General features: G+C 45.0%; 2 protein-coding genes across 2 annotated transcripts; one reads left to right on the forward strand and one right to left on the reverse strand.

The window, feature by feature from the left end:
* Nucleotides 1-3,739: 3,739 nt before the first annotated feature.
* LOC306839372 (uncharacterized protein) lies at nucleotides 3,740-6,294 on the reverse strand. The gene is made up of 6 exons (XM_079368025.1): nucleotides 6,069-6,294; nucleotides 5,673-5,818; nucleotides 4,625-4,689; nucleotides 4,119-4,280; nucleotides 3,932-4,036; nucleotides 3,740-3,849 (listed from the first exon to the last, which is right to left on the reverse strand). Exons 1-6 carry the CDS (start codon nucleotides 6,180-6,182, stop codon nucleotides 3,821-3,823), a joined length of 621 nt encoding a protein of 206 aa, XP_079224151.1. The 5' UTR covers nucleotides 6,183-6,294; the 3' UTR covers nucleotides 3,740-3,820.
* A 4,613-nt stretch (nucleotides 6,295-10,907) lies between these two features.
* On the forward strand, nucleotides 10,908-12,756 carry LOC306839773 (uncharacterized protein). The gene is made up of 7 exons (XM_079368656.1): nucleotides 10,908-11,069; nucleotides 11,181-11,231; nucleotides 11,638-11,783; nucleotides 11,901-11,965; nucleotides 12,221-12,382; nucleotides 12,465-12,569; nucleotides 12,652-12,756. Exons 1-7 carry the CDS (start codon nucleotides 10,971-10,973, stop codon nucleotides 12,678-12,680), a joined length of 657 nt encoding a protein of 218 aa, XP_079224782.1. The 5' UTR covers nucleotides 10,908-10,970; the 3' UTR covers nucleotides 12,681-12,756.
* Nucleotides 12,757-14,292: the final 1,536 nt, after the last annotated feature.

Consider the following 14,292-nt stretch of genomic DNA (forward strand, 5'->3'; position numbering starts at 1 on the left):
ACCTACAGGAGAAAGGTGGAACAAAAGGGAAAACAACATGAGGGAGGTCTGGGAAGGTGTGAGGACCATTACAGGTCACAACACAAAGACCAGGGCCGCAGGGGGAACAATGGAGAGGGCAAACGAACTGAACGACTTCTTCAACCGGTTCGACCAGCCCCTGCCCCCCCCTCTCCCACCCTCACCACAGCCATCTCTCCTCCTTCCCTCTGCACACCTCCCCCCGGAAACCACAACACCCCCCTCCTCAACACAATCTCCGCCCCATCTTACCACAGACCAGGGGTACGTCTCACTTTGCTTATTTGCAGTCTCCTCGGTCCTCAGTCCTCGGCCGAACCGGAAGTAGTTCCAAAGCCGCCATGTTGAGGATCGTCCCAAAGCTCTAATAGCGAACGGAGGAGAGAGGATCGAGGAGAGAGGAGGCTGATCCGAGGAGCGATGACCGAGGAGACACGAGAGCCGACTTCACGGAAGTCTTTTCACTGACAGACACGCCCCCTTCTCGTATATCACTCACTGATTGGACGCTGCACAGGATCAGACTTCAGTGAAACTTCTCAACATGAGCAGAGTTTAATACGGGAGAAAAGACGGACATTAAAAAGACGCGAAACGGAGTGTCGGACATTTAAACAGATGATGAACATCAGTGAGTTTGTAAAGAGTCGCTCTGTGATGAGCTGGGATTAAAAATAGTCTGACATGAAGATTAGTCCGTTTTATATTCTCACTTATTTATCTTCTGGTTTCATCATTTAGATTCTAATCAATCATTTTCAGTATCCTGACACATAAATATCTGTTTATAAAATACAGAGTTGGTTGTCTAAATACAGGCTAGGTTCAGTCCAAACTGTTTAATAATAATCAATAATTATAGACAATTCAAAATGAAATCTTTGAGTCAGTAGAAACTGTCCTTTTGGTTTGAAACAGACTGCAGGTTGTTCTTCAGGTGTTTTTTTTATCAGGTAAAGACACTAAACACTGTAACTGTGTTTGATGAGACATAATACAGTGTGTGTGTTTGATTAGAAATAATACAGTGTGTGTGTTTGATGAGAAATAATACAGTGTGTGTGTGTGCGTGTTTGTGTGGACATAAACAGCTGTTCGGCTGATTGACAGCTGAACGTGATCAGCTGATGTCAGGTCATGTGACGCTGTCAAGGAAACAACGTCTCATGTGTCTTAAAGCTGATTTCCTCGGTCCTCTCTCCTCGGCTTCGTTTCCTCCGTGCATCTCTGGTGGGCGGGACTAAGACGCAAGTGGAGGAGACAACTCGGAGGACACTCGGTGCAAATAAGAGAAGTGAGAAAGGCCCCAGGTCAAAGGACAGCTGAGGAAGCTCCAACCCAGGAAAGCAGCAGGTCCGGACAAAGTGTGTCCAAGGCTATTGAAGACCTGCGCTGCTGAACTGGGGGAACCACTACAACGGCTCTTCAACCTTAGCCTGCAGCTAGGGAGAGTGCCCACCCTATGGAAGACATCATGCATCGTTCCGGCCCAGCGAGCTGAATGACTTCCGACCGGTGGCACTCACTTCACACCTAATGAAGACGCTGGAGCGACTCCTCCTCAGCCTACTCAGACCCCAGGTACAACACGCCCAGGACTGCCTGCAGTTCGCGTACCAGCCAGGTGTCGGTGTGGAGGATGCCATCCTGTACCTGCTACATCGAGCCCACTCCCATCTGGATAAGGGAAGCGGCACTGTGAGGATCCTCTTCTTGGACTTCTCCAGTGCTTTCAATACTATCCAGCCCCCCCTGCTCCGGGACAAACTGAGTGGGATGGGAGTGGATCCCCACCTAGTGAACTGGATCTCTGACTACCTCATGTGCAGGCCTCAGTACGTCAGGCTGATGGACATCACGTCTGACACTGTGGTCAGCAGCACTGGAGCCCCCCAGGGCACAGTGCTGGCCCCTGTTCTCTTCACCCTGTACACCTCGGACTTCTGCTACAACTCCGAGCTGTGTCACATACAGAAGTACGCTGACGACACAGCCATTGTCGGGTGTATCAGGGACGGCAGGGAGGAGGAGTACCGGACACTGGTGCGGGACTTTGCTGCATGGTGCCACATGAACCAGCTACAGCTCAACACCTCTAAGACCAAGGAGCTGGTCATTGACTTTGGGAGGTCCAGACAGAGGATGCAACCTCTTCTGTTAGAGGGAGCTGAAGTGGAGGCTGTGGGCTCCTACAAATACCTCGGGCTGTGTCTAGACAATAAACTGGACTGGACAACACACACCAACCACCTGTACGGGAAGACACAAAGCAGGATGTACTTCCTAAGGAGACTGCGGTCCTTTAACATCTGCAGCAAGCTGCTGGGGATGTTTTACCAGTCCGTGGTTTCCAGCGTGCTTTTTTACACCGCGGTATGCTGGGGGGGGGCAGCATATCCAAACAGCACACATCCAGACTGGACAAACTGATCAGGCGGGCCGGCTCTGTGGTCGGCATGAAGCTGGACTCTCTGGTGACGGTGGCAGAGAAGAGGACACTGGACAAACTGCTGGATATTATGGACAATGCCAGCCACCCTCTGCACACTGTCATCAGCAACCAGAGGAGCCGTTTCAGTGAGAGACTGCTCCTTCCCAAGTGCAGAACCAACAGACTCAAAAACTCCTTTGTCCATCATGCCATCACGCTCTTCAACTCCTCACTTGGGGGGGGGAGGACCAGAGCACACGGGACAGAGGGGTAGGAGTCGGGCGTCTTTCTTTCTTTCTTTCCTTCTACCCTCACTGTGCAATAACACATGGACACTTTCACTCGTATGTGCAATAATAATCTCAACCAAGTGCAATAATTGCAACAATAATCACAACCTTTTTTTGTATATTTTGCTTCCTCCATGCATATTTCTGGTATATTCCTTCCAATGGAAGAGTGTTCTATTATTGATGCTATATTATTCTGTATATTGTTTCTTACAATACATTTTTTGTATTTTGTGTTACATTTTTGATCTTTATTTTGTACTATTATTGTATATGCTGCTGGAACCTAAATTTCCTGAGGGAGTCATCCCAAAGGATCAATAAAGTTTAGTCTAAGTCTAAGTCTCTAAGTCCAAACAGAACCATCACTTTCATCTCAGACCTGGACCCCAAAGACATGTGACAAAGGTGGGAGACAGGTTTCCACAAACAAACAGTGTTCTTTAATGTTCAGTGAGTAGCAGTGGAGGTGAGTGTGGGTTCGATGAAGAGCAAGCAGGCAGGCAGCAGGTGGTTCCAGTTGTCGCACGCTTTGAGTAGTCAATAATCCGGCAGGGAGTGGTTGACGAGACCAGGTATATATACACAGGAGGTTGATGAGAAGATGACATACAGCTGGGCTGCCACCGCTGATTGCAACCAGACACATGGGGTGAGAACCAGGAGGAGCAAGACAGACAATACACAAGTGGGAGGGCACTATACTGAACAGAATCATAACAGTAAGGTTCCAGGTACTTCGACTTTGAGCCGCTCTCAGGGATTGTGTTCCAGGATTTGGATTTAAATCAGTTTTATACGTTTGAGAATAAACCTTTCTGAACAATTTTGTGAAGAAATCTATTGGTAAGGAATTAATGTCATTTAGATGTTTCTACATTGAATGAATGTACAGTGTCTTTGAGAACTTGAAAAGCCTTTATAAATGTCATATTATCGTGAAAGTGTGTCGGGCCGAAGTGTATTTATTAGATTGGAACAAAACAAAGACCACAGCTTTAATGTTTCAAATCTCAACTCTTTACTTCCACAATTTCAGTTTAGTTGAATTAAAGAGAGGACATCAGTCATCTTCGTCTCAACGATCTTTTCCTTTTTCACACAGCGCTGTGAAGACAAAGAAACAGGATTTAGTTCATCACACGTCTCCATTGGATTATTTATTCAGACAGGTTTGAAGGTCACTCACTGTCCTTGGGGTCATAGATGAAGTCTGGTTCTCCTGTGAAACCAAGACACCTGGCCTGCTTCATGGCATGTACCAGTTCATGGTGCTTGATGTGATCTTTTTTAGCTGGAAACAGAAATGTAAAATAATCAAGGTGAAGAAATGTTCCACATGTTAAAGACGTTATGATCTCTCCTGTTGTTCCTACCCATCAGGTAAAACGCCCGATAGCTTTCCACCTCTGCGATGGTTTTTGGCTCATTAATGTTCATGATGTGGATTAAATTATTGTTGGTCCTGCTGTCGACGGTGTAGAGCAGACATCCCTCACAGGTGGGCAAGGAATGGTACGTGCAGGTGAAGTTGGACTCTGATAGAGAAAAAAGAAAACTCAAACCATTGACATGTGAAGCGGACATTGTTCCACTGACTCAAATGAAGGTGGATACGTTTAAACACAGAAGACGAGTGTTTGTGATCTAGAAAAACAAACCTGACAGTAACATGTGCTCACAGGTGAACAAACTGTGAACCAGGCGTACGTACATTTAGGAGGCATGGGAGATTGGAGACACGGACAGGAAGTGCAGAATGTGTCAGTAGAGTACACTGCATGCAGGTGTGTGTTCATGTATCTAAATTATTTTGTGAGTATGTCTATCTTTAGTCAGGACTCTACACGCTGTTTTATACATGAGAGCCCTGGTGACTTACTGTCAGTTGCTGCGAGGTTGGAATGAATAGTAACAGGGTGGGATCCATACTTGCAATATGTTGGACTGGGAAAAAAGAAGAAGCAAAGACAAGTTCAGACGTGTCACTGGAGGAGGAAATACATCAAATTAAAAACCTGTTTAGGACTGAAACAGTCCAAAGTGAGTGAAACACAGGATGTGCATACTTATAACAAACAGCAGGAGAATTAGCAGGAACAAAAACGAGTCGGTCCTCAACCAACAAATGTAAAAATCTATCTTTCAACAACTGTGTTCTTATCATAATGAAGTTGTTCTAGTGAGCAGTTAGCTTACGCCTCAGTCTTCTAGCACGAGAGCATGCATGAAGCCATCAAGTCAACACCTGTTTGCTTTCAATATTTTATCATTTCAAAAATAATAGTAGTGCCATGTTGTTATGGGCTCCTCGTCTTTAGCCCTGGTTGAACTCTAGGACATACTGTCTCTTCAAAGACTGGATCTATAAGGCCACTGGTCTTATTTCACCTGCTGTTTCAAGAAACAACTCTGAATTTGAAGCAGCATCCATGTCATGCTTGGATGGAAATCTCCATGTGAGTAGTTACTGACCCAGAGTAGGAAAAGGTCAAATGATCTGCATTAAAGGATGCATCTGTTCTGAATAGCAGTTCATCCACTTGTAAAGATTAGGAATTAAACATGTAGTATATCAGCATATACAGTATATATAATGATATATAGTATATATAATAAATTAAACATGGAGTAGTATATCAGCATATACAGTATATATAATGATATATAATATATATAATAAATTAAACATGGAGTAGTATATCAGCATATACAGTATATATAATGATATATAATATATATAATAAATTAAGCATGGAGTAGTATATCAGCATATACAGTATATATAATGATATATAATATATAATAATTTAAGCACGGAGTAGACTACAGACACAAAGGTTTGTTTAATGTGTTTTAGGGGGATTCTTTTCTCCGTGTTCACTCACTTAAATCAATATATGTGATATATTAGCACTGCTCATACTCACTGCCTGATCCCGATATCCTGAACAAATTCCTTGTGGTCTGGTGATGTCTGAATGAAGTCAATCCACTGGCTCTTGGTTGTCTTGAACAACTCTCTGTGTGGATTACTAGTGATCCAACCCATGATGAAGATCCACTTCCCGTAACTCTGCAGACAAACATAAAGTCAGTACGGTACCAGCCTTTATCAGACGGACCACTGTGGGTCAAATGTTGGATCAAGATTGTCACATTGCAGCTCATTATTCAAATCCTATATTCATGTTTTATACCAGCCTTGCCTTTTGATACCAGGTTTTTTCTGCAATCAGCATTATGCAAAACAGAAAAGATATCTAAAGAGCTGCTAAAACTCATTCATGCTAATGCTATCGTGAAAGAAAGTAGAGGAGGCTTACCGGTACAAAAGTTGGAAGAGGTGTGATCAGAGGTCTGCATTCATCAACAGTTTGAGCCGAGCTGCTCAGAAACAACCCGGCAACCAGGAGAAGACCGCTGAGCCACAGATTCATGATGCTACGGAGGGTTAGCTTGAGTGGAAGAAAGGCTCCGATGAAGCTGAATGATTGAGCCTCACTGAGCCACTCAACCTTTATAGAAGCTGCTCATGGCCGAGATCCAAGAGTCCTGGCTTTTTGGACTCTTCATAACAGTTTTTAGTAGACCTTGTCTCCAGTTGCTTGAAGAGGAGATTCTAGATGTGTAAAGTGAAGTGTCCTTAGAAGTCCTGAAAACACAGAACAGTCCAGTTTGCACATCAAACATTACAGACTGTGTTGACCTGAGTCACCCCAAAACACAAATACACAGAGATTATGTTCTGTGGACATGCAGCAAACTTTCAGCTTGGACTCTGTCATGTTCGGGTTAAAAAAGGTAACAGAAACAACTTCTTTAAGTATTCTTAAGTTTTCAGTGGGTAGTGAATGTGTGCCTGAAATAAAACAAACCCAGTTTCCCAAACTCTGTAGAGTGTGAATGTTTGTTTGGTTCCATCTCTTTGGTCTATCACATGCTTTGTATCACCTGAGCAACAGACTGCCCATTTTTTTATTAAATGAATCTGATTGATAGATAGAGATAGATAGATACTTTATTGATCCCGAGGGAAATTCAAGGCATCCAGTAGCAGTATACAGACAGGCAGGACATAAGACATTAGTTACAATACACACCCACCTGGAGGCTGACTCTGAGGTCAGCAGTGCAGATGAGGAGTCAGAAAAAAAGTGAAAAATGAGTCCAGGGTTCACCGTGTGCTTCTTCCCTGCCGTGACAGTGAAGTGTTGTACAGTCTTATGGCCTATAGGGGGACAAAAGAGTTCTTGAGTCTGTCCGTGGAGCACGACTGTGACAGCAGTCTGTCACTGAACATGCTCCTCTGCCCGGTGAAGGTGCTGTGCAGAGGGTGGTGTGTGTTGTCCATGATGGAGTCCAGCTCTGTACCCACCACAGAGCCGACCCTCCTCACCAGTCTGTCCAGACATGCTGCGTCCCTCTTCTTGCAGCTTCCTCCCCAGCACACCACTACGTAGAAGAGGACGCTGGACATCACAGACTGGTAGAACATCTGCAGCAGCTTTTTGCAGATGTTGAAGGACCCCAGTTGCAGCCCCAGATACCCGTAGGTCCTGATCACCTCCACGTCGACCCCCAATGGAAACAGGTTCTAGATGTGGTTTGTTCCTTCGGAAGTCCACCACCATCTCCTTGGTCTTGGAGGTGTTTAGCTGCAGATGGTTGGCACTGCACCACGTCACAAAGTCCTCGATCAGGCTCCTGTACTCCTCCTCCAGTCCATCCCTGACACAAGCAACTATCGCAGTGTCGTCCGAGTATTTCTGCATGTGGCAGAGCTCAGAGTTATACTGGAGGTCAGAGGTGTACAGGGTGAACAGGACAGGGGAGAGCATGGTCCCCTGTGGTGCTCCGGTGCTGCTGACCACAGTGTCAGATGTGCAGTCCTTCAGTCTGACGTACTGTGGTCTCTCTGTGAGGTAGTCCGTGATCCACCTCACCAGGTGCGAGTCCACCCTCATCTCGGTCAGCTTGTCTCTCAGTAGGAGGGGATGGATGGTGTCGAAGGCGCTTGAGAAATCAAAGAACATGATTCTCATCACGCTGCTCCCTTTGTCCAGATGAGAGTAAGCCCTGTGTAGAAGATAGAGGATGGCATCGTCCACGCCCACCTTTGCCTGGTATGCAAACTGCAGGGGATCCTGTGCGTGTTGGACCTGGGGTCTGAGGTGTTGCTCAAAGGTCTTCATAACGTGGGATGTCAGAGCGATAGGTCTGAAGTCGCCTGGCTCACTGGGGTTTTTCTTCTTGGGGACCGGGGTGAGGCACGAGGTCTTCCAGAGCACAGGAACCTTCCCGAGCCGCAGGCTCATGTTGAAGACGTGCTGAAGTGGCTCCCCCAGCTCAGCAGAGCAGGCCTTTAGCATCCTGGGACACACCTTGTCCGGGCCGGCTGCCTTCCTGGGACGGAGTCTCTTCAGCTACTTGCTCACCTGGTCTCTGGTGATGGTGTTTGTCCTGGTGGAGGTGTTGGGGGGAGTGAGAGGGAGGGAGGGGGTGTGTAGAGGGGTGCTGGGGGGACAGGCACTGGCTGCAGCGACGGGGCTGTCAAACCTGTTAAAAAACAAGTTGAGCTCGTTTGCTCTCTCAGGGTCCCCGTCTTCTGCGTTGTTGTTTTTCTTCTTGCAGCTTGTGATGGTTTTCATGCCCTCCCAGACCTCCCTCATGTTGTTCTGCTGCAGCTTCTTTTCTACCTTCCTTCTGTACTCCTCCTTTGCCTCTCGGAGTCTGACCTTGAGTTCCCCCTGCACACGCTTCAGCTCTGCCTGGTCTCCCTCCTTGAATGCCCTTTTCTTCCTGTTAAGGATCTCCTTGACATCGCTGGTGATCCAGGGCTTGTTGTTCGGGAAGCAGCGCACAGTTTTAGTGGGAACCACAACGTCCATACAGAAGTTCATGTAGTCAGTTGTGCAGTGTGTGACCCCCTCAATGTCATCACCATGAGTCTCTTGCAGGGCACTCCAGTCAGTGGTCTCAAAACAGTCTCTGAGAGCCTCCTCTGCCTCAGGAGACCACTTTCTGAAGGTGCGTGTTGTTACCGGTTGTCTCTGGATCTTTGTCTTGTACTGTGGCTTGAGTAGGACCAGGTTGTGATCGGACTTCCCCAGAGGTGGTAAGGGGGTGCCAGTGTAGGCGTCCTTCACGTTTGCATACAAGAGGTCTATTGTCCTGTTCTTCCTGGTGGGACAGCTTACAAACTGGTGAAAGTCCGGTAGTGTAGAGTTCAATGTAACATGGTTAAAGTCCCCTGAGATGGCAATGAAAGCATCAGGGTGCAGTGTTTGTAATCTCGTGATGTTAGAGTGGATGACGTCACACGCAGTCTCAACGTGTGCTCGCGGAGGAATGTAAACAACAACAACAATGGCGTGGGAGAACTCCCTGGGCATGTAGTAAGGACGGAGACCTTCCGCCAGCAGCTTGATGTCTTTGCTGCACGTTGCCTCCTTCACAGTAACATGTGTTAATAAACAGCGCGATTCCTCCTCCTTTCCGTTTGCCGCTACGTTTCGTGTCTCTGTCCGCTCTCACTGTAGTGAAGCCCGGTAGATCCACGTTAGCGTCCAGGGTGTTTTGAGTCAGCCAGGTTTCTGTGAGGCACATTAAACTGCACTCTCTAAATGTCTGGTTGTTCCTCACGAGAGCAGCCAGCTCATCTGTCTTGTTGGTTTGACAGTTTACGTTCCCCATCACTATCACCGGAACTGAGGGCTTGTACTTCCATCGCTTAGCCGCTAGCCTAGCCTTTAGCTTAGCGCCGGCTCGACAGCCTCTGTACCGCCGCCTCAGCTCCTCAGGTATCGGTTGAACGATGCCGGCTTGTCCCGCTGTCCGGAGTGAGAGCAGCTTCTCCCTTGAATAAGAAAGTTTTCCGCTGCTATTTCCATGAAAACACGAAAAAGTATCCATAGGATACATAAAGTTTTACACTGAAAGTGTCCTATAAAAACTATAAAAGTAGAAGTTGGCACAGAGCCAAAACAAACGAATAACATATCAAGACGAGTACGACAGGGACGGAGCTACTGAATGTGCGGCCACTCGCGTCAGCGCACAGGTGAGAAGTGATTGTTGAAAAATGTGAGGAGTTTGCATTGAGGAATTGGTGGTGTGTCCGGAGACTAGAGCAGATGAGGACCACAGCTCGACATGTCAGGGCTTCGTGGGGACTGAGAAATGTTCCCTCAGGAGCCGCTTGTAGGATGCTGTTGAACATTTAGTTGTCTTTGAAACCTCCTGATAATGAAGTTCAAATTTCCACATATCTGCATGAAGTCAGGAAATGAGACAACAACTATATCGACTGCAAGACATCAGAGAATGGGCCTGTTACATTTGTTGTAATGGAAAATACAACGGTTTAGTGTCATCAGGTGAAAAACACCTCAAGGTTCACCCTCGTGTCAGAACGATGATACTATTTGGATTAAATATGGCTCACCCAACTCTGACTTACACTCTTAAACCACTGACTGAAAAGCACAGACATTTTATGGAAATAGACAGAAAAGCCTGAACACGTGTATGATTCTCTTACATCCAAAACATTTTTCCATTGTAACAATTAGATTTTTGGTAAAACCAAAACAAATCAGAATAGAATGAGAAATTCTTTATATTTAGTTTTAGTTTGGGCCAGGCTTTAGTTGGCTGCTAATGAGAAGCTTGATGGAGCTTACTTGGATAAGTTCTCAATGAACTCTGATTGACTTGGGGGTGGGTTATATATATACTGCTATTATGTCATTGTTCTGATGAGCTTCACCAGTGATATGAAATTAAACACACGTAAAATGCAGCCATGTTTTCCTCTTCATTGAAATCAAAGATGTTGTGCAAAACCTTTTGTCTGTTACCTTTTGTAACCTGACCATGACAGAGTTCATGGTGAAGGTTTTATTTAATTTTGCTCTCTGTGTATTTGTGTTTTGGGGACACTAATCAATACATCTGTAATGTTTGACGTGCAAACTGAAGTGTCCTGCCCTGAACTGTAGGGAGACTTGAAGGTTGAAGTCAAATATTGTCTGCTCAACTCCAAGGACAACAAGTAACAACATTTATTTAATTCCCCTAATATGAAGAGTCCAAAAAGCCACGCAGGACATTTGAAGTTCTGCCAGAAGCTGCTTCAATAAAAGCCGAGCGGTTCTGTGAGGATCAGTCATTCAGCTTGATATTTCTTTTTGAGTGATCAGCTGAAGCTAACCCTCTGTAGCATCATGAATCTGTGGCTCAGCGGTCTTCTCCTGGTTGCCGGGTTGTTTCTGAGCTGCTCTGCTTTCAGACCTCTGATGACACCTATTCAGACTTTTGAACCGGTAAGCCTCCTCTCTGCGTTTCTACTGGGTCTTTAGCTTAGCATTAGCATGAATGATTTGAGCATCTTTGTTAAAACCTTCTTGCTCTTCTCTCTTTCTTTCTCCACTCAGACTGTTGAGGAGTGCAGACCTCTGATTACACCTCTTCAGACTTTTGAACCGGTAAGCCTCCTCTCTGCGTTTCTCCTGGGTCTTTAGCTTAGCATTAGCATGAATGATTTTGAGCATCTTTGTGAAAACCTCCTTACAGTTGCCTTTTCTCTTTCTTTCGATTAGCATTCAAAAAAATATTCCACAACTTTTCAGTCTTCTGGTCATGGAGGATTTGTTTTACCTTTATTGGTACTTTTGCCTTTACGAGTCTGAAGCTGAAATCACTACACAGATCACTTGCTCTGTAAAATATCCTGCAAACCTTTACAAGAGTGTTGGACTGGTTTGAATGATTTTTAAACGTTTGATACTCAGAACTATTTCCTGAAAATGCATATTCCATTCATCATTCAGCTCTGTTGACACTAACTCCAGAGATCTGTGTCCATCTCTTTGACTTTACGTTTGTCTGCAGAGTTACGGGAGGTGGATCTTCATCATGGGTTGGATCACTAGTGAGCCACACAGAGAGTTGTTCAAGACAACCAAGAGCCAGTGGATTGACTTTGTCAAGACATCAGCCAATGACAAGGAGTTTATTCAGGAGATCGGGATCAGGCAGTGAGTATTAATCAGTGCATCATCAGCTGTACAACTATGTAGGTTTTTTCTACATGTTGTCTTCCACCTCTCAATGACATGTCTGAGCCGATCTCTTGTCCTTTTATTTTTCCCCAGTCCGACACATTGCAAGTACGGAGCACACCCTGTCACCATTCATTCCAACTCTGCAATGACCGACAGTAAGTCTGCTGATTTGTTACTTAACACCAAATAAACCTGTAAGACAATGTCTCTTTGGAGAACGTGAGTTCTGAGCGTCAACAGAATAAATAACACGTAGTCCAGACTGTGGTGGTGGTGGAGCGCACAAAACATGGACATGAAGGAACTACAGGCAGAGGATGAATGTTATTTAAAAGGGCAGCAGGTGGAGTCTAGGATTAAGCTAAAGAACGTCTGCCTCAGATGAAATGGTTTTGTTTTTTCCCATTAAGAATCCCGCTTCACCTGCACGTACCATTCCCTGCCCACCTGTGAAGACTGTCTGCTCTACGCCGTCGACAGCAGGACCAACAATAATTTAATCCACATCATGAACATCACTGAGCCAGCAACCATCGCAGAGGTGGAAAACTATCGGGCGTTTTACCTGATGGGTAGGAACAACAGGAGAGATCATAACGTCTTTAACATGTGGAACATTTCTTCACCTTGATTATTTTACATTTCTGTTTCCAGCTAAAAAAGATCACATCAAGCATCATGAACTGGTACATGCCATGAATCAGGCCAGGTGTCTTGGTTTCACAGGAGAACCAGACTTCATCTATGACCCCAAGGACAGTGAGTGACCTTCAAACCTGTCTGAATAAATAATCCAATGGAGACGTGTGATGAACTAAATCCTGTTTCTTTGTCTTCACAGCGCTGTGTGAAAAAGGAAAAGAAAAATGAAGACAACTAAAGTCCAATCTTTAACTCAACTAAGCTGAAATTGTGGAAGTAAAGAGTTGAGATTTGAAACATTAAAGCTGTGGTCTTTGTTTTATTCCAATCTAATAAATACACTTCGGCCCGACACACTTTTACGATAATATGACATTTATAAAGGCTTTTCAAGTTCTCAAAGACCCCCCCCCCCCCCCCCCCATCTGTCTGATCTCCTCCACATTACCACCCCATCTCGCTCCCTCAGGTCTTCCTCCTCCCTCCACCTCTCTATGCCCTCCGCCCGCCTCAGCACCATGGGGAGCAGAGCGGCTGAAAGCTCTGCTCCCCAACTCTGGAATTCTCCCCCATCAAATATCCGTAACATCGATTCTTTACCACAGTTCAAATCAAGACTCAAAACTCATCTGTTCCAATCTACTTATTCACTGTAATTTCACTTCCTTTTGTTACTTGTCTGTTTTTTTATTATTTGTATTGTGTTTTTAATCCAATGTAAAGCCTCCTTGAGTGCTTGGAAAGTAAAATGTATTATTATTATAAAACCTACAACATTTCTTTTCATTGCTTTGCAGACGACTTGCAAGTCTATCTTCCTTTAAAAACTAATACAGCCTCCTCCTGGAATGACATGCTGAACTGCCTGAAAGATGTCAAGTCCTGGATGGAATTAAACTTCCTGACTCTAAACAAAAATAAAACAAAAATTATCATGTTTGGGAAATCTCACTTGCTTGATGGGGTTGATAGTGTCCTTGGTCCCTTAGCCTCCTACAACAGCCCCTCTGTAAAAAATCTGTTTTCAATTTAATGAACAGATCAGCTCTGTTGTGAAGACAAGTTTCTTCCAGTTGCGTCTCTTGGCAAAAGTTAAAGCCTATCTGCCCCCAAAGGAATTTGAAAGAGTGATCCACATGTTCATAACCTCTCACTTGGACTATTGTAATTCTTTGTATTATGTGTGTGGATCAGTGCTTGCTTCGCCGCCTGCAGCTTGTTCAAAATGCGGCGGCACGTCTTTTAACAGGAAAGAGACATTATGATCACATCACACCTGTCCTGGCCTCTCTTCACTGGCTTCCAGTTGTTTTTAGGATCCAGTTTAAGATGTTATTGCTTGTTTTTAAATCTCTAAATGCGCTGGCGCCTCAATATGTGTCTGAGCTCCTGTCACAGCGATGCGATCATCTAATCTGATGCTGCTAGATGTTCCGAGGTGCCGGCAGAAAACCCGAGGTGACAGAGCCTTTGCTGTGGCTGCTCCCTCTCTTTGGAACGCCATACCTGTTAACATAAGAACTGCTCCAACCATTGAAAACTTTAAATCACTGCTTAAAACCCACCTCTTTGCTCTGGCTTTTAACACAAACTGAGCTTGACATCTTTTTATTTCACTTTCCTATTTATTGTATTTTAATTGTTTTTATTGTCGTTTTTATAGTGTGACTTCTGCCTGTACAGCACTTTGGTCAACCAAGGTTGTTTTAAATGTGCTCTAGAAATAAACTTTGATTGATTGATTGATTGAAGATCCACGGCTGTCAATCATCGCCATGTATGACGTAAAATCCCGTTTTTTAACCTCAAATAACTTGTTTAAAACACACTTGAAAATGAG

The sequence above is a fragment of the Symphodus melops genome (assembly GCF_947650265.1).
Source record: "Symphodus melops genome assembly, chromosome: 18".
Taxonomy (NCBI): Eukaryota; Metazoa; Chordata; class Actinopteri; order Labriformes; family Labridae; genus Symphodus; species Symphodus melops.

Excerpts from the sequence above, each read along its gene's own strand:
- LOC306839372 (XM_079368025.1), bottom strand. The coding sequence starts at position 6,182 with ATGAATCTGTGGCTCAGCGGTCTTCTCCTGGTTGCCGGGTTGTTTCTG. Across the intron at positions 4,037-4,118 it reads TCGGGCGTTTTACCTGATGG|CTAAAAAAGATCACATCAAG; the intron begins GTAGGAACAACA and ends TTCTGTTTCCAG. Across the intron at positions 3,850-3,931 it reads CATCTATGACCCCAAGGACA|CGCTGTGTGAAAAAGGAAAA; the intron begins GTGAGTGACCTT and ends TTGTCTTCACAG.
- LOC306839773 (XM_079368656.1), top strand. The coding sequence starts at position 10,971 with ATGAATCTGTGGCTCAGCGGTCTTCTCCTGGTTGCCGGGTTGTTTCTG. Across the intron at positions 11,232-11,637 it reads CTCTTCAGACTTTTGAACCG|AGTTACGGGAGGTGGATCTT; the intron begins GTAAGCCTCCTC and ends GTTTGTCTGCAG. Across the intron at positions 11,784-11,900 it reads CAGGAGATCGGGATCAGGCA|TCCGACACATTGCAAGTACG; the intron begins GTGAGTATTAAT and ends ATTTTTCCCCAG.